This window comes from Macaca nemestrina, chromosome 1, assembly GCF_043159975.1.
Source record: "Macaca nemestrina isolate mMacNem1 chromosome 1, mMacNem.hap1, whole genome shotgun sequence".
Classification (NCBI taxonomy): Eukaryota; Metazoa; Chordata; class Mammalia; order Primates; family Cercopithecidae; genus Macaca; species Macaca nemestrina.
In genome coordinates this window covers 201,887,351-201,899,831 of record NC_092125.1, presented here as the reverse complement: position 1 = coordinate 201,899,831, position 12,481 = coordinate 201,887,351, and the positions used below count along the sequence as shown (strand labels likewise).

Genomic DNA, 12,481 nt, shown 5'->3' with positions numbered 1-12,481 from the left:
GTACAGTGCCTGGAACATAGGCTGTGCCCAGCGAATGTGGGCTGTTGCTGTTGTGAGTCATCCCTAGGCTGCGAGTGCAGGGACTTTCTTCTTGCTTCCTACTGTATCCCCAGTGTCAGCATTTCTGCTGTACCCCCAGTGCTTGGCACGTACCAAGTGGTAATACGTGTGCTAAATGACTGGTCCTTGGATGGGAGGGTGGATGGATGGAAGGTCTGGTAAATTCTCCCCTCTAGGCAGCCAGGAGAGCTGAGGCCCATGGAGGAAAGAAGATCCCCTCAGTGGCTGGGAATTCGGATCCTGGCCCATGGACAGGCCTTCCCTCACCACTGTCTTCCCCAGCAGGTTTGGGATGTACATTCCGTTCCTGCAGCTGAATTGCGACCTCCGCAAGACAAGCCTCTTCAACCACATGGCCTCCATGGGGCCCCGGGAGGCGGTCAGCGGCCTGGCGAAGAGCCGGGACTACCTCCTGACACTGCGGGAGACATGGAAGCAGCACACGAGACAGCTGTATGGCCCAGACGCCATGCCCACCCATGCCTGCTGCCTGTCGCCCAGCCTCATCCGCAGTGAGGTGGAGTTCCTCAAGATGGACTTCAACTGGCGCATGAAGGAAGTGCTCGTCAGCTCCATGCTGAGTGCCTACTATGTGGCCTTTGTGCCTGTCTGGTTCGTGAAGGTGCGTAGCTCAAACCAGGGAGGGAAAGGGCCTAGCTGGGACCTTTCCCTGCTGCCTGCCTATGTGATTTCTCCTGCTGGCCTAACTCTGCTGTTTTTGATGTGATTTCCCATCTGTTCTCCTCTGGAGGACTGGAGCGACTACTGCCTGGAGTGCAGTGGCACAACCATGGGTCACTGAAGCCTCAACCTCCTGGTCTCAAGTGATCCTCCTGTCTCAGCCTCTTGAGTAGCTGGGACTACAGGCATAAGCCACCACGCCCAGCTAATTTTTAAATTTTTTATAGAGATGGAGTCTCACTATGCTGCCCAAGCTGATCTCAGAATTCCTGGTCTTAAGTGGTCCTCCTGCCTCAGCTTCCCAACGTGTTGGGATTACAGGCATGAGCCACTACATCCGGCCTGTGTCCATTTTATTTTACTTTTCTTATTTTTTACTTTATTTTATTTTTTTGAGACAGAGTCTCCTTCTGTCAGTCAGGTGAGTACAGTGGCACGATCTCGGCTAACTGCAACCTCCGCCTCCCGGGTTCAAGCATTTCTCCTGCATCAGCCTCCCAAGTAGCTGGGATTATAGACATGTGCCACCATGCCCAACTAATTTTTGTATTTTTAGTAGAGATGGGGTTTCACCATTTTGGCCAGTCTGGTCTCAAACTCCTGGTCCCAAGTGATCCACCCACCTTGGCCTCCCAAAGTGTTGGGATTACAGGCATGAGCCACCATACCCCAGCCTGTGTCCATTTTAGATTGCAGATAACTAGATTCACTGAAGGGAAGTGACCTGTCCAATGTCACCCAGCCAATGAGGGAGACATGGCATTGTTATTCATAATACTTGATTACAAAGACTAGTGAGTTTGTATTTCAGCAATTGTTGTGACACAGACATGTCACAATGTCTGGCTTTATCATTTAGTAAGGAAGCCAGTGTTCATCCAGATTTGAGTGACCCCAAAAGCCTGTGCTGTCTTTTATTGCTTATATGGTCTCCTGGGAAGGTACCTCCTTAGCTGCAAACTGCAGTGGGCTTGAGAGAACTTAATGTCTTTTTTTTTTTTTAGACGGAGTCTCGCTCTGTCGCCCAGGCTGGAGTGCAGTGGTGTGATCTTGGCTCACTGCACCCTCCACTTCCCAGGTTCAAGCAATTCTCCTGCCTCAGCCTCCCAAGTAGCTGGGATTATAGGCATGTACCACCACACCCAACTAATTTCTGTATTTTTAGTAGAGACGGGGTTTCACCATGTTGGCCAGGCTGGTCTTGAACTCCTGACCTCAGGTGATCCACCCACCTCAGGCCTCCCAAAGTGCTGGGATTATAGATGTGAGCCACTGCACTGGGCCTAGTAGTTGCTCTATCCTCATTTGACAAATGAGGAAACTAAAGCACAGAGAAGGTAAATGAGTTGCCCAATGTCACATAGTAAATAAGCGAAAGAGCCAAGATTTGAATTCAGATCTCTTGGACCCCAGAGCCTGTTCTCTGGCTCAGAGTGGTGGGCAGTAGGAGCAAATTTCCTTGTAGAAAACCAACTAGTGGGCACAGGGCCTAAGCCTTCTTTGTTGGGTGTTTGATTCTTGGTTTCGGGCTATTCTGAGGTCTCCCCAGGACTGTCCTAACCTCTCAGTCAGGTAGAATCAGGGAGGGAAAGGGAATGAGGCCATTATGGGGATCCCAGGCCTCACCCACCTTCTGCTACCCCCAGAACACACATTACTATGACAAGCGCTGGTCCTGTGAACTCTTCCTGCTGGTGTCCATCAGCACCTCTGTGATCCTCATGCAGCACCTGCTGCCTGCCAGCTACTGTGACCTGCTGCACAAGGCTGCCGCCCATCTGGGCTGTTGGCAGAAGGTGGACCCAGCACTGTGCTCCAACGTGCTGCAGCACCCGTGAGTCACCCTACCCTGCTTGGCCCAATCCCAGCCCTTCTGGTCAGCATCTGGAGTCACTTGTCCACCTGCTGATTAACGTATTCAGTTAGCAAATAGTTATTGAGCGTATCTTGTATATTAGGCCAAGCGTCCAGGGTGGGGTATGGTGGGGCCTGACACACATGTTCCCTGTCTTTGGGTAACTTGCAGTATACTGAAGATGGGAGGGGACCGATGGTAATTCTTGGACTTGTTGACTTTCTCTTTGCTGACTGTTTATTCACTCATTGCCTTACTTGCTCATGCTTCACTCTTCTCTTACCTGCTCACTCATCCACGGGGTCATTTTGTCACCTACTCTTTTTTTTTTTTTTTTTTTTTTTGAGACGGAGTCTCGCTCTGCCGCCCAGGCTGGAGTGCAGTGGCCGGATCTCAGCTCACTGCAAGCTCCGCCTCCCGGGTTCACGCCATTCTCCTGCCTCAGCCTCCCGAGTAGTTGGGACTACAGGCGCCCGCCACCGCGCCCGGCTAGTTTTTTGTATTTTTTAGTAGAGACGGGGTTTCACCGTGTTAGCCAGGATGGTCTCGATCTCCTGACCTCGTGATCCGCCCGTCTCGGCCTCCCAAAGTGCTGGGATTACAGGCTTGAGCCACCGCGCCCGGCCGTCACCTACTCTTTCAGCAGACGTTTACTTCCACCCAATCCATACCAGGCCTGTGGATGGCCAGGCAAAATAGCTTGGACTTTGACTTAGGCCTAGCAGGGGATAGAGGATTTTTAGCAGTGGAGGGACCCATCCCAAGGTGTGCTTTAGAATCATCAGCCTGGTGCCAGGATGTGGTGCTGTGCTAGTTGATGCTGAACCCTGGCCAGGGAAGGATGAGGTAGGCAAAAGAGACCTAGCTGTAAGAAGGCACTGCACCCAGAGCAGAGGCAGAAATCACACTGCTCAGGGACCCTTTTTCAACTTACTTTTCACCCCAGGTCATACTAATTTTCCTGCCTGTATTCCCCCATTAGACTGGAAGCTCCTCAAGGCCAGGATCACCTCTGAAGCACATCTGAGTCTTGGGCCCAGGACAAGGCTTGGCAGAGAGGAGGCCCCTAGGACAGGTTTGCAGAGGTAGGCCCACCAAGGAGCAGAGATGGAAGCAAGGCCACAGAAGCTAAGCCTCCTGGTGTTGGCCATGCATGTCAGTCAGGGTCCCTTTCAGGCTCTGACCTGGAGGTCCAGAAAAGTGACTGGGCATTGCTGATTGGGCCAAAAGGAGGCTTGGCTCAGCCTTGGGCTCTGAGGGGCGGGAGGAATAGGAAGATAGAACATAGCTGAACATGAGGATATACCTGTCCGTGGCTCACCATGGTCCTTCGCATGGCTTCCCAGCTGGGTCCTGCCAGACGTTTCTGCCTCATCTTTTACCATGCCCCAACCCATCCTCTGCTCTTCAGTAAAGCAAAGCAAATCTTCTCAGGTCCTCATATGCTTTATGCACTTGTGCATCCAGGCTTTTGCAAGTGATGTGTCTTTTGCTTGGGATGGTCTTTCCATTCTTTCTATCCTCGTTAACTCCTGTTCATCTTTTAGCACTTGCTTTCTCCAGGAACACTTTCCTGACCATCCAGATGGGTTCAGTGCCCCTTTCCTATAAGGGGCCCCTCCTTTCAGTGGCCCATAATACCATGATCATTGCATTTAATGTTTTCTACAGTGTTTGCTTAGTTACTTGCCTGTCATTGCAGGACTGAAAGTTCATGAAGCTCAGGGCCCTTGCCTGTCTAGCACTCATTTGCCTCCTCAGGCCTTTTTTTTTTTGAGATGGAGTCATGCTCTGTTGCCCAGGCTGGAGTGCAGTGGCACAATCTTGGCTCATTGCAATCTCCACCTTCTGGATTCAAGCGATTCTCCTGCCTCGGCCTCCCGAGTAGCTGGGACTACAGGTATGCACCTCCACACCTGGCTAATTTTTACATTTTTAGTAGAGACGGGGTTTTGCCATGTTAGCCAGGCTGGTCTCAAACTCCTGACCTCAGGTGATCCACTCATCCTGGCCTCCCAGAGTTCCCAAAGTGCTGGGGTTACAGGCGTGAGCCACTGCGTTTGGCCTAGGCCTTTCTTTTTAAGGTAAAATTTCTGTACAGTGAAATGTGCAATCCTTTTTTTTGAGACAAGGTCTTACTCTGTCTCCCAAGCTGGAGTGCAGTGGTGCAATCACAGCTTATTGCAGCCACAACCTCCTGGGCTCAGGTGATCCTCCCACTTCAGCTCCCAAGTTGCTGGGATTACAGGCGCATGCCACCACGTCCAGCTAATTTTTGTATGTTTTTGTTTGATGTTTTGCCATGTTGCCCAGGCTGGTCTAGAGCTCCTGGGCTCGAGTGATCCACCCACCTCGACCTCCCAGAATGCTGGGATCACAGGCATGAGCCACTGCACATGGCCTACAAATCTTAAAAAGTGTGCAATTCTTTGAGTTTTGATAAAGGTATATACGCTTATGTAACCCACCCCTCATCAAGATACAGAACATTTCCAGCCCTTCAGAAAATGTCCTCATGGCCCTTCCTAGTGATCTTTCCCCCAAGACAACTACCTTTCTATTTTCTTTCACCACAGGTTAGTTTTGCCTATCGTAGAACTTAAATGAAATCATTGTGTCCAACTTCTTTTTTTTGGTGACGGAGTGTCACTCTGTCGCCCAGGTTGGAGTGCAGTGGCACCATCTTGGCTCACTGCAATTTCCGCCTCCCAGGTTCAAGCAATTCTCCTGCCTCAGCCTCCCAAGTAGCTGGGATTACAGGCATGTGCCACCATGCCCAACTGATTTTTTGTGTTTTTTTTTTTTTTTTTTTTTTTTGAGACGGAGTCTCGCTCTGTCACCGAGGTTGGAGTGCAGTGGCCGGATCTCAGCTCACTGCAAGCTCCGCCTCCCGGGTTCATGCCATTCTCCTGCCTCAGCCTCCTGAGTAGCTGGGACTACAGACGCCCGCCACCTCGCCCAGCTAGTTTTTTGTATTTTTTAGTAGAGACGGGGCTTCACTGTGTTAGCCAGGGTGGTCTCGATCTCCTGACCTCGTGATCCGCCCATCTCGGCCTCTCAAAGTGCTGGGATTACCGGCTTAAGCCACTACGCCCGGCCCGATTTTTGTGTGTTTTAAGTAGAGACGGCATTTCACCATGCTGGCCAGGTTGGTCACAAACTCCTGACCTTGTGATCTGCCTGCCTTGGCCTCCCAAAGTGAAGCTGGGATTATAGGCGTGAGCCACTGCACCTGGCCCCAACTTCTTTTATTCAGCATATTCTGTGAGGTTCATTCATGTTGTGAGTCACACAATAACTTTTCTTTTTTGTTTTTTGAGACAGTTTCGCTCTTGTTGCCCAGGCTGGAGTGCAGTGGCACGATCTTGGCTCACTGCAACCTTCACCTTCTGGGTTCAGGCGATTCTCCTGCCTCAGCTTCCCGAATAGCTGGGATTACAGGCCTGTGTCACCATGCCCCGCTAATTTTTTTTGTATTTTTAGTAGAGATGGGGTTTCACCATGTTGGCCAGGCTGGTCTCGAACTCCTGCCCTCAGGTGATCTGCCCACTCTTGGCCTCCCAAAGTGCTGGGATTACAGGCATAATCTCACTGTGCCTGGCCAACTATTTTTTTAAATGAGTGAATCAACAAGGCAAGAGCATTGGGTTGAGAAGGGGGCTGCTTACAGGCTATGACTTCAGTCCTCTGGTCCAGGCCCTTGGGATTCCTGGGAGCTCTCACAGGACATTATAAGAAAGCTCACTCCCAGCCGGGCGCGGTGGCTCAAGCCTGTAATCCCAGCACTTTGGGAGGCCGAGGCGGGTGGATCACAAGGTCAGGAGATCGAGACCATCCTGGCTAACATGGTGAAACCCCGTCTCTACTAAAAAATACAAAAAAATAGCCGGGCGTGGTGGCGGGCGCCTGTAGTCCCAGCTACTCGGAGGCTGAGGCAGAAGAATGGCGTGAACCTGGGAGGCAGAGCTTGCAGTGAGCCGAGATCGCGCCACTGCACTCCAGCCTGGGTGACACAGCGCGAGACTCCGTCTCAAAAAAAAAAAAAAAAAAGAAAGCTCACTGGTCCCACCATCTCATTCATATGCTCACTAGGGCCTCTCTGTGCCAGGCCTTACGGCATGCTCTGAGGACACGGGTGGATTAGATCGTCCTGCTCAAGGGCTCTCAGCCTAGTGAGGTATACAGATAGGGAAATAAATGACCAGTATTGGGAAATGTGGACTAGTAGCAGGAGATGCTGGAACAGTTAAAGGATGCCAGATGGGCCAGGCACAGTGGCTTATGCCTGTAATCCTAGCACTTTGGGAGGCTGAGGCGGGCGGATCACCTGAGGTCAGCAGTTTGAGACCAGCCTGGGCAACATGACGAAACCCCGTCTCTACAAAAAATACAGAAAAATTAGCCGGGTGTGGTGACAGGTGCCTATAGTTCTAAGGCAGGAGAATCGCTTGAACCTGGGACGTGGAGGTTGCAGTGAGCTGAGCGCCACTGCACTCCAGCCTGGGCGGCAGAGTGAGACTCTGTCTTAAAAAAAACTCATAGGTGGGAATTGAACAGTGAGAACACTTGGACACAGGATGGGGAACGTCACACACCAGGACCTGTCATGGGGTCAGGGGAAGGCGGAGGGATAACATTAAGAGAAATACCTAATGTAAATGACGAGTTAATGGGTGCAGCTCACCAACACGGCACATGTATACATATGTAACAAACCTGCATGTTGTGCACATGTACCCTAGAACTTAAAGTATAATTAAAAAAAAAAAAAAAAGGATGCCAAACTCTGGGGAGTTTGAGAAAGGCTTTGTGGAGGAACCTGGGTTTTGAAAGATGATGAAGAGCTTACCAGAAGGATTAGGCTTTGGGAAGGGCAGTCCAATTGGAGGGAGCAGCTTAGGGAGAGACATGAAGCAGTACAGAGTACTGGAGGAACGAGAAACAGCATAAGCTGTGTGATGAGGGTTGTGGGAAGCCACACAAGACCTCAGAGGCCATGCCAAATCCTTGGGGCCTTGACTCCACGGGCACTAGGAAGCCTTCAAAAGGTTTTAAGCAGGGCCAGGAGCTGCGGCTGGTGCCTGCAATCCCAGCACTTTGAGAGACAGAGGCAGACAGATCACCTGAGGTCAGGAGTTCGAGACCAGCCTGGCCAATGTGGCGAAACCTTGTCTCTACTAAAAATACAAAAATTAGCCAGGTGTGGTGGCAGGTGCCTGTAATCCCAGCCACTCTTGAGGCTGAGGCAGGAGAATTGCTTGAACCTGGGAGGCGGAGGTTGCAGTAAGCCAAGATTGTGCCACTGCACTCCAGCCTGGATGACGAGATCGAAACTCCTTCTCAAAAATAAAAAAAAGGGGCCGGGCGCGGTGGCTCAAGCCTGTAATCCCAGCACTTTGGGAGGCCGAGATGGGCGGATCACGAGGTCAGGAGATCGAGACCATCCTGGCTAACACAGTGAAACCCCGTCTCTACTAAAAAATACAAAAAAAAAAAAACTAGCCGGGCGAGGTGGCAGGCGCCTGTAGTCCCAGCTACTCGGGAGGCTAAGGCAGGAGAATGGCGTGAACCCGGGAGGCGGAGCTTGCTGTGAGCCGAGATCCGGCCACTGCACTCCAGCCTGGGTGACAGAGCGAGACTCCGTCTCAAAAAAAAGAATTAAAAAAAATAAAATAAAATAAAATTTAAAAAAAGCCCACAAAGGGTTTTAAGCAGAGTGTGCTTAGGCTCAGCTTAGTATTTTTTTTTTTTTTTTTTGAGACGGAGTCTTGCTCTGTCGCCCAGGCTGGAGTGCAGTGGCCGGATCTCAGCTCACTGCAAGCTCCGCCTCCCGGGTTCACGCCATTCTCCTGCCTCAGCCTCCAGAGTAGCTGGGATTACAGGCGCCCACCACCTTGCCCGGCTAGTTTTTTGTATTTTTTTTTTAGTAGAGACGGGGTTTCACCGTGTTAGCCAGGATGGTCTCGATCTCCTGACCTCGTGATCCGCCCGTCTCGGCCTCCCAAAGTGCTGGGATTACAGGCTTGAGCCACCGCGCCCAGCCTCAGCTTAGTATTTTACAAAGACCACTCACACAACTGTGTGGTGGACCATTTGGAGGCAAGAGGTGAGACCAGATGAAGCAAAGGAACCAAGAGAGGAAAAAGGATTTTCTCAACAATCTCTGAGTAATTAGTGTCAGCCCTAGACCTTGTAACTCACAGTACAGTGAATTCCGCATGATTCTTACCCCATTTTACAGGGGAGGCAACTGAAACCCAGAAAAGGAAAGTCAGTGTGTCTAAGTGATAGAAATGGGAGTAGAGGTGATTCCCTCCTGCCCATTCTTCTCGTACCCCTTTTATGGGTGAGCTGGGGATAAGGGGCACTGTTGGGCTGTGCCTCCAGGTGGACTGAAGAATGCATGTGGCCGCAGGGCGTGCTGGTGAAGCACAGCAAGAACGTCTACAAAGCCGTAGGCCACTACAACGTGGCTATCCCCTCTGATGTCTCCCACTTCCGCTTCCACGTGAGTCTCCTCCCCGGGGAAGGAGGGTTGGGGCCTGAGGGAGAGGGTGGGAGGATCTGCAGGGCAGGAATGTGATGTCATTGCAAGAGAAAGCTATTTTCAGTATTTCCCCAATCCAAAGGAAGACAGTGCACACATGTAGCACAAGGATAGCCATACAAATTGTCACTTAATAACTGCAGCTCCGCTGGGCATGGTGACTTACGCCTGTAATCCCAGCACTTTGAGACCAAGGTGGATGGATCACCTGAGGTCAGGAGTTCAAGACCAGACCAGCCTGGTCAACATGATGAAACCTCGTCTCCACTAAAAATACAAAAATTAGCCAGGCATGGTGGCGGGCGCCCGTAATCCCAGCTACTCAGGAGGCTGAGGAGGGAGAATCACTTGAACTCGGGAGACAGAGGTTGTAGTGAGCCGAGATCACGCCACTGCACTCCAGCCCAGGCAACAGAGCAAGACTCATTCTCAGAAAAATAAAATAAAATAAGTAAATAACTGCAGCTCATTTGGTTGTAGATCTTTCAGGACATTGGACAGAGGGACAGAAGATGATAGTAAAAGAAGGGGCTCTTGGCAGTGAAAGACAATACTGTCTTTATTTGTTACTGTGTGCCAGGCATGTCCTTAAGCACTCTCCATGCACCTTCCTAGTCAGCCTTCCCCTGAACCTTGTATGTGAAAGATATGCTAGGGTTATCTCTGTTTTTAGATACTGAAATCAGCTTAGAGAGTTTAACTTGTTAAAGGCTGCCTTGTTGCGAAACTTGAGATGTAATGGTAATGACTCATGACTTAGCTATGGAAAGGACTGCCCAAAATTATCTAAAATAGTGATCTCTTTTTTTTTTTTAATTTCACTATGAAATCCGCCCCCCCCCCTTTTTTTTAAACACAATCAGAGGCCAAAATCCAATATATGGGACCTCCTGGCGCTGCTCTGTTTGGAGGAGTTAGAACCCCCTTCACTTCCTGCTCACCCCTCCTGTAACTCCTAAAGGATCCCCTTGAAACCTGGGGCTCAAACGACACAGCGTGAGAAATCACTGACCTAGGCTGATGTGTTCATTTCACAGTTGAGAAATCCAAGCCCCAGGGAGGAAAAGGACTTGCCCAAAGTATTGCAGCCTGTTAAGTGCAGAGCTGAGCCTGACATCCTGGTCTCTTGGCCTCCCATTTCCTGCCACTTCTCCTGTCCTGTAATCAGCTCTTGAGATTTAGGTACCTTGGCCCCTGTGGAATCAAAATCCCTAGACACTGTGCACTTTTTTTTTTTTTTCTTTTTTTTTTTTTTTTTGAGACAGAGTCTCGCTCTGTGGCCCAGGCTGGAGTGCAGTGGCCAGATCTCAGCTCACTGCAAGCTCCGCCTCCTGGGTTCACGCCATTCTCCTGCCTCAGCCTCCCGAGTAGCTGGGACTACAGGTGCCCGCCACCTCGCCCGACTAGTTTTTTGTATTTTTTTTTTTAATAGAGACGGGGTTTCACCGTGTTAGCCAGGATGGTCTCGATCTCCTGACCTCGTGATCCGCCCGTCTCGGCCTCCCAAAGTGCTGGGATTACAGGCTTGAGCCACCGCGCCCAGCCCACTGTGCACTTTTTTGAACTGATAAGAAATTTTTTTTTAGTCCCTGCGTTCTACCTTGCTTTTGAGAGTGAGCTGTTGCCATGTCCCTTGGCAGCTTCCAGCCTAGCTAGGGATGCTACCTATGAAGTAGTAGGTAATTCAGGCTATAGAGTCTGTAATAACTTTCCATGCCTGTGTCATAGGATTCTAATTTGTTCAGGCCCAACAATAGCCAGGAGATGACATTAAAAGCTGTTGATATTATTGAGGGTCAGTGGATGAGGGAGAAAAAAATTTCAAAAATTAAAATTAAAAAAAAATTTAAAAAATTTAAAAAATCTATCGATAGATAGATAGATAGATAGATAGATAGATAGATAGATAAATTGATTGATTTTATTTTTTATTTTTTGAGACGGAGTCTTGCTCTGTCGCCCAGGCTGGAGTGCAGTGGCTCTATATCAGCTCACTGCAAGCTCCGCCTCCTGGGTTTACGCCATTCTCCTGCCTCAGCCTCCTGAGTAGCTGGTACTACAAGCACCCGCCACCACGCCCAGCTAATTTTTTGTATTTTTAATAGAGACGGGGTTTCACCGTGTTAGGATGATCTTGATCTCCTGACCTCGTGATCCGCCTGCCTCGGCCTCCCAAAGTGCTGTGAGCCACTGCGTCTGGTCAAAAAAAAAATTTTTTTAAAGGTGTTGACTTTAGACCACAAAAAGTTTGAGAGAGCAAGCAGAACCTGTCAAGAAAGACTTCCTAGGGGAGGTAGAAGTTGAACAGGATCTTAGATGACTTACGTGGGAAGCAGCAGTCCTATCAGGAGGAATACCACAAGCAGAGGCAGATGAGGTGGCAAAGTCCACATCCAACCCCAGAAAGTCTTCCACCCCACCCATGTCTGCATAGGGCCCCAAGAGCCTGTCCCCTTCACTGGCCCACCCAGAACCCCTATCCAGGAGGAAGGTTTCTGGAGCACACCTTTTAGCCATGCCCACCCCCTTCCGGTTGCAGTTCTTTTTCAGCAAACCCCTGCGGATCCTTAACATCCTCCTGCTGCTGGAGGGTGCTGTCATTGTCTACCAGCTGTACTCCCTAATGTCCTCTGAAAAGTGGCACCAGACCATCTCGCTGGCCCTCATCCTCTTCAGCAACTACTATGCCTTCTTCAAGCTGCTCCGGGACCGCTTGGTATTGGGCAAGGCCTACTCATACTCTGCTAGCCCCCAGAGAGACCTGGACCACCGTTTCTCCTGAGCTCTGGGGTGACCTCAAGGACAGCGTCCAGGCTTCAGCCAGGGGCTCCCTGGCAAGGGGCTGTTGGGTAGGAGCGGGAGGGGGGAAAGAAAAAGACAAAAAAATCCACCAGAGCTTTGTATTTTTGTTACGTACTGTTTCTTTGATAATTGATGTGATAAGGAAAAAAGTCCTATTTTTATACTCCCAACAAGCCTGTGTCCTGTGGTTCTTTCCCTTCGGGTGTGTGAGACGTATTGCAGAGGTGTGAGATTCTGGTTTAGAAAGTCCCCACATGTGGCTTCTGAAGCCTCTGTGGGTACTGCCTTCTTCAGGAGAGAGGAGATGAGGAGGCACTGGAGGCCATGGTAGCAGTGATAGCCACTGCGAACTGAATGCTCACTGTGTACCAGATGCTGCTCTGTGTGTATTTCAGGCCTTGCCTTAATTTAACTTTTATGACAACCCTGGGAATAAAGTACTGTCACTCCAGTGGATGAAGAACTGGAGCTCAGGGAGTTATAGTGACTTGCCCATAGTCATACAGCTAGGAAGTGGTAAAGCTGGACATAAAACC

General features: G+C 50.2%; 1 protein-coding gene across 5 annotated transcripts in view; it reads left to right on the top strand.

Annotated features, from left to right (window-relative positions):
- The window catches only part of LOC105494625 (transmembrane protein 39B), a 31,627-nt gene extending 19,509 nt beyond the window's left edge, over positions 1–12,118 (top strand). For 4 of the 5 annotated variants that reach the window (XM_011763210.2, XM_011763211.3, XM_024796851.2 and 1 more), the window contains 4 exons: positions 346–682; positions 2,388–2,575; positions 8,984–9,104; positions 11,683–12,118. In XM_011763210.2, coding sequence (XP_011761512.1) covers positions 346–682; positions 2,388–2,575; positions 8,984–9,104; positions 11,683–11,925 — 889 coding nt within the window. In that variant the 3' untranslated portion in view covers positions 11,926–12,118. Of the gene's footprint in view, positions 1–345; positions 683–2,387; positions 2,576–3,578; positions 3,682–8,983; positions 9,105–11,682 lie in introns of those variants that run through there. The other variant, XR_011623671.1, reaches the window with a different exon arrangement.
- Positions 12,119–12,481: the final 363 nt, after the last annotated feature.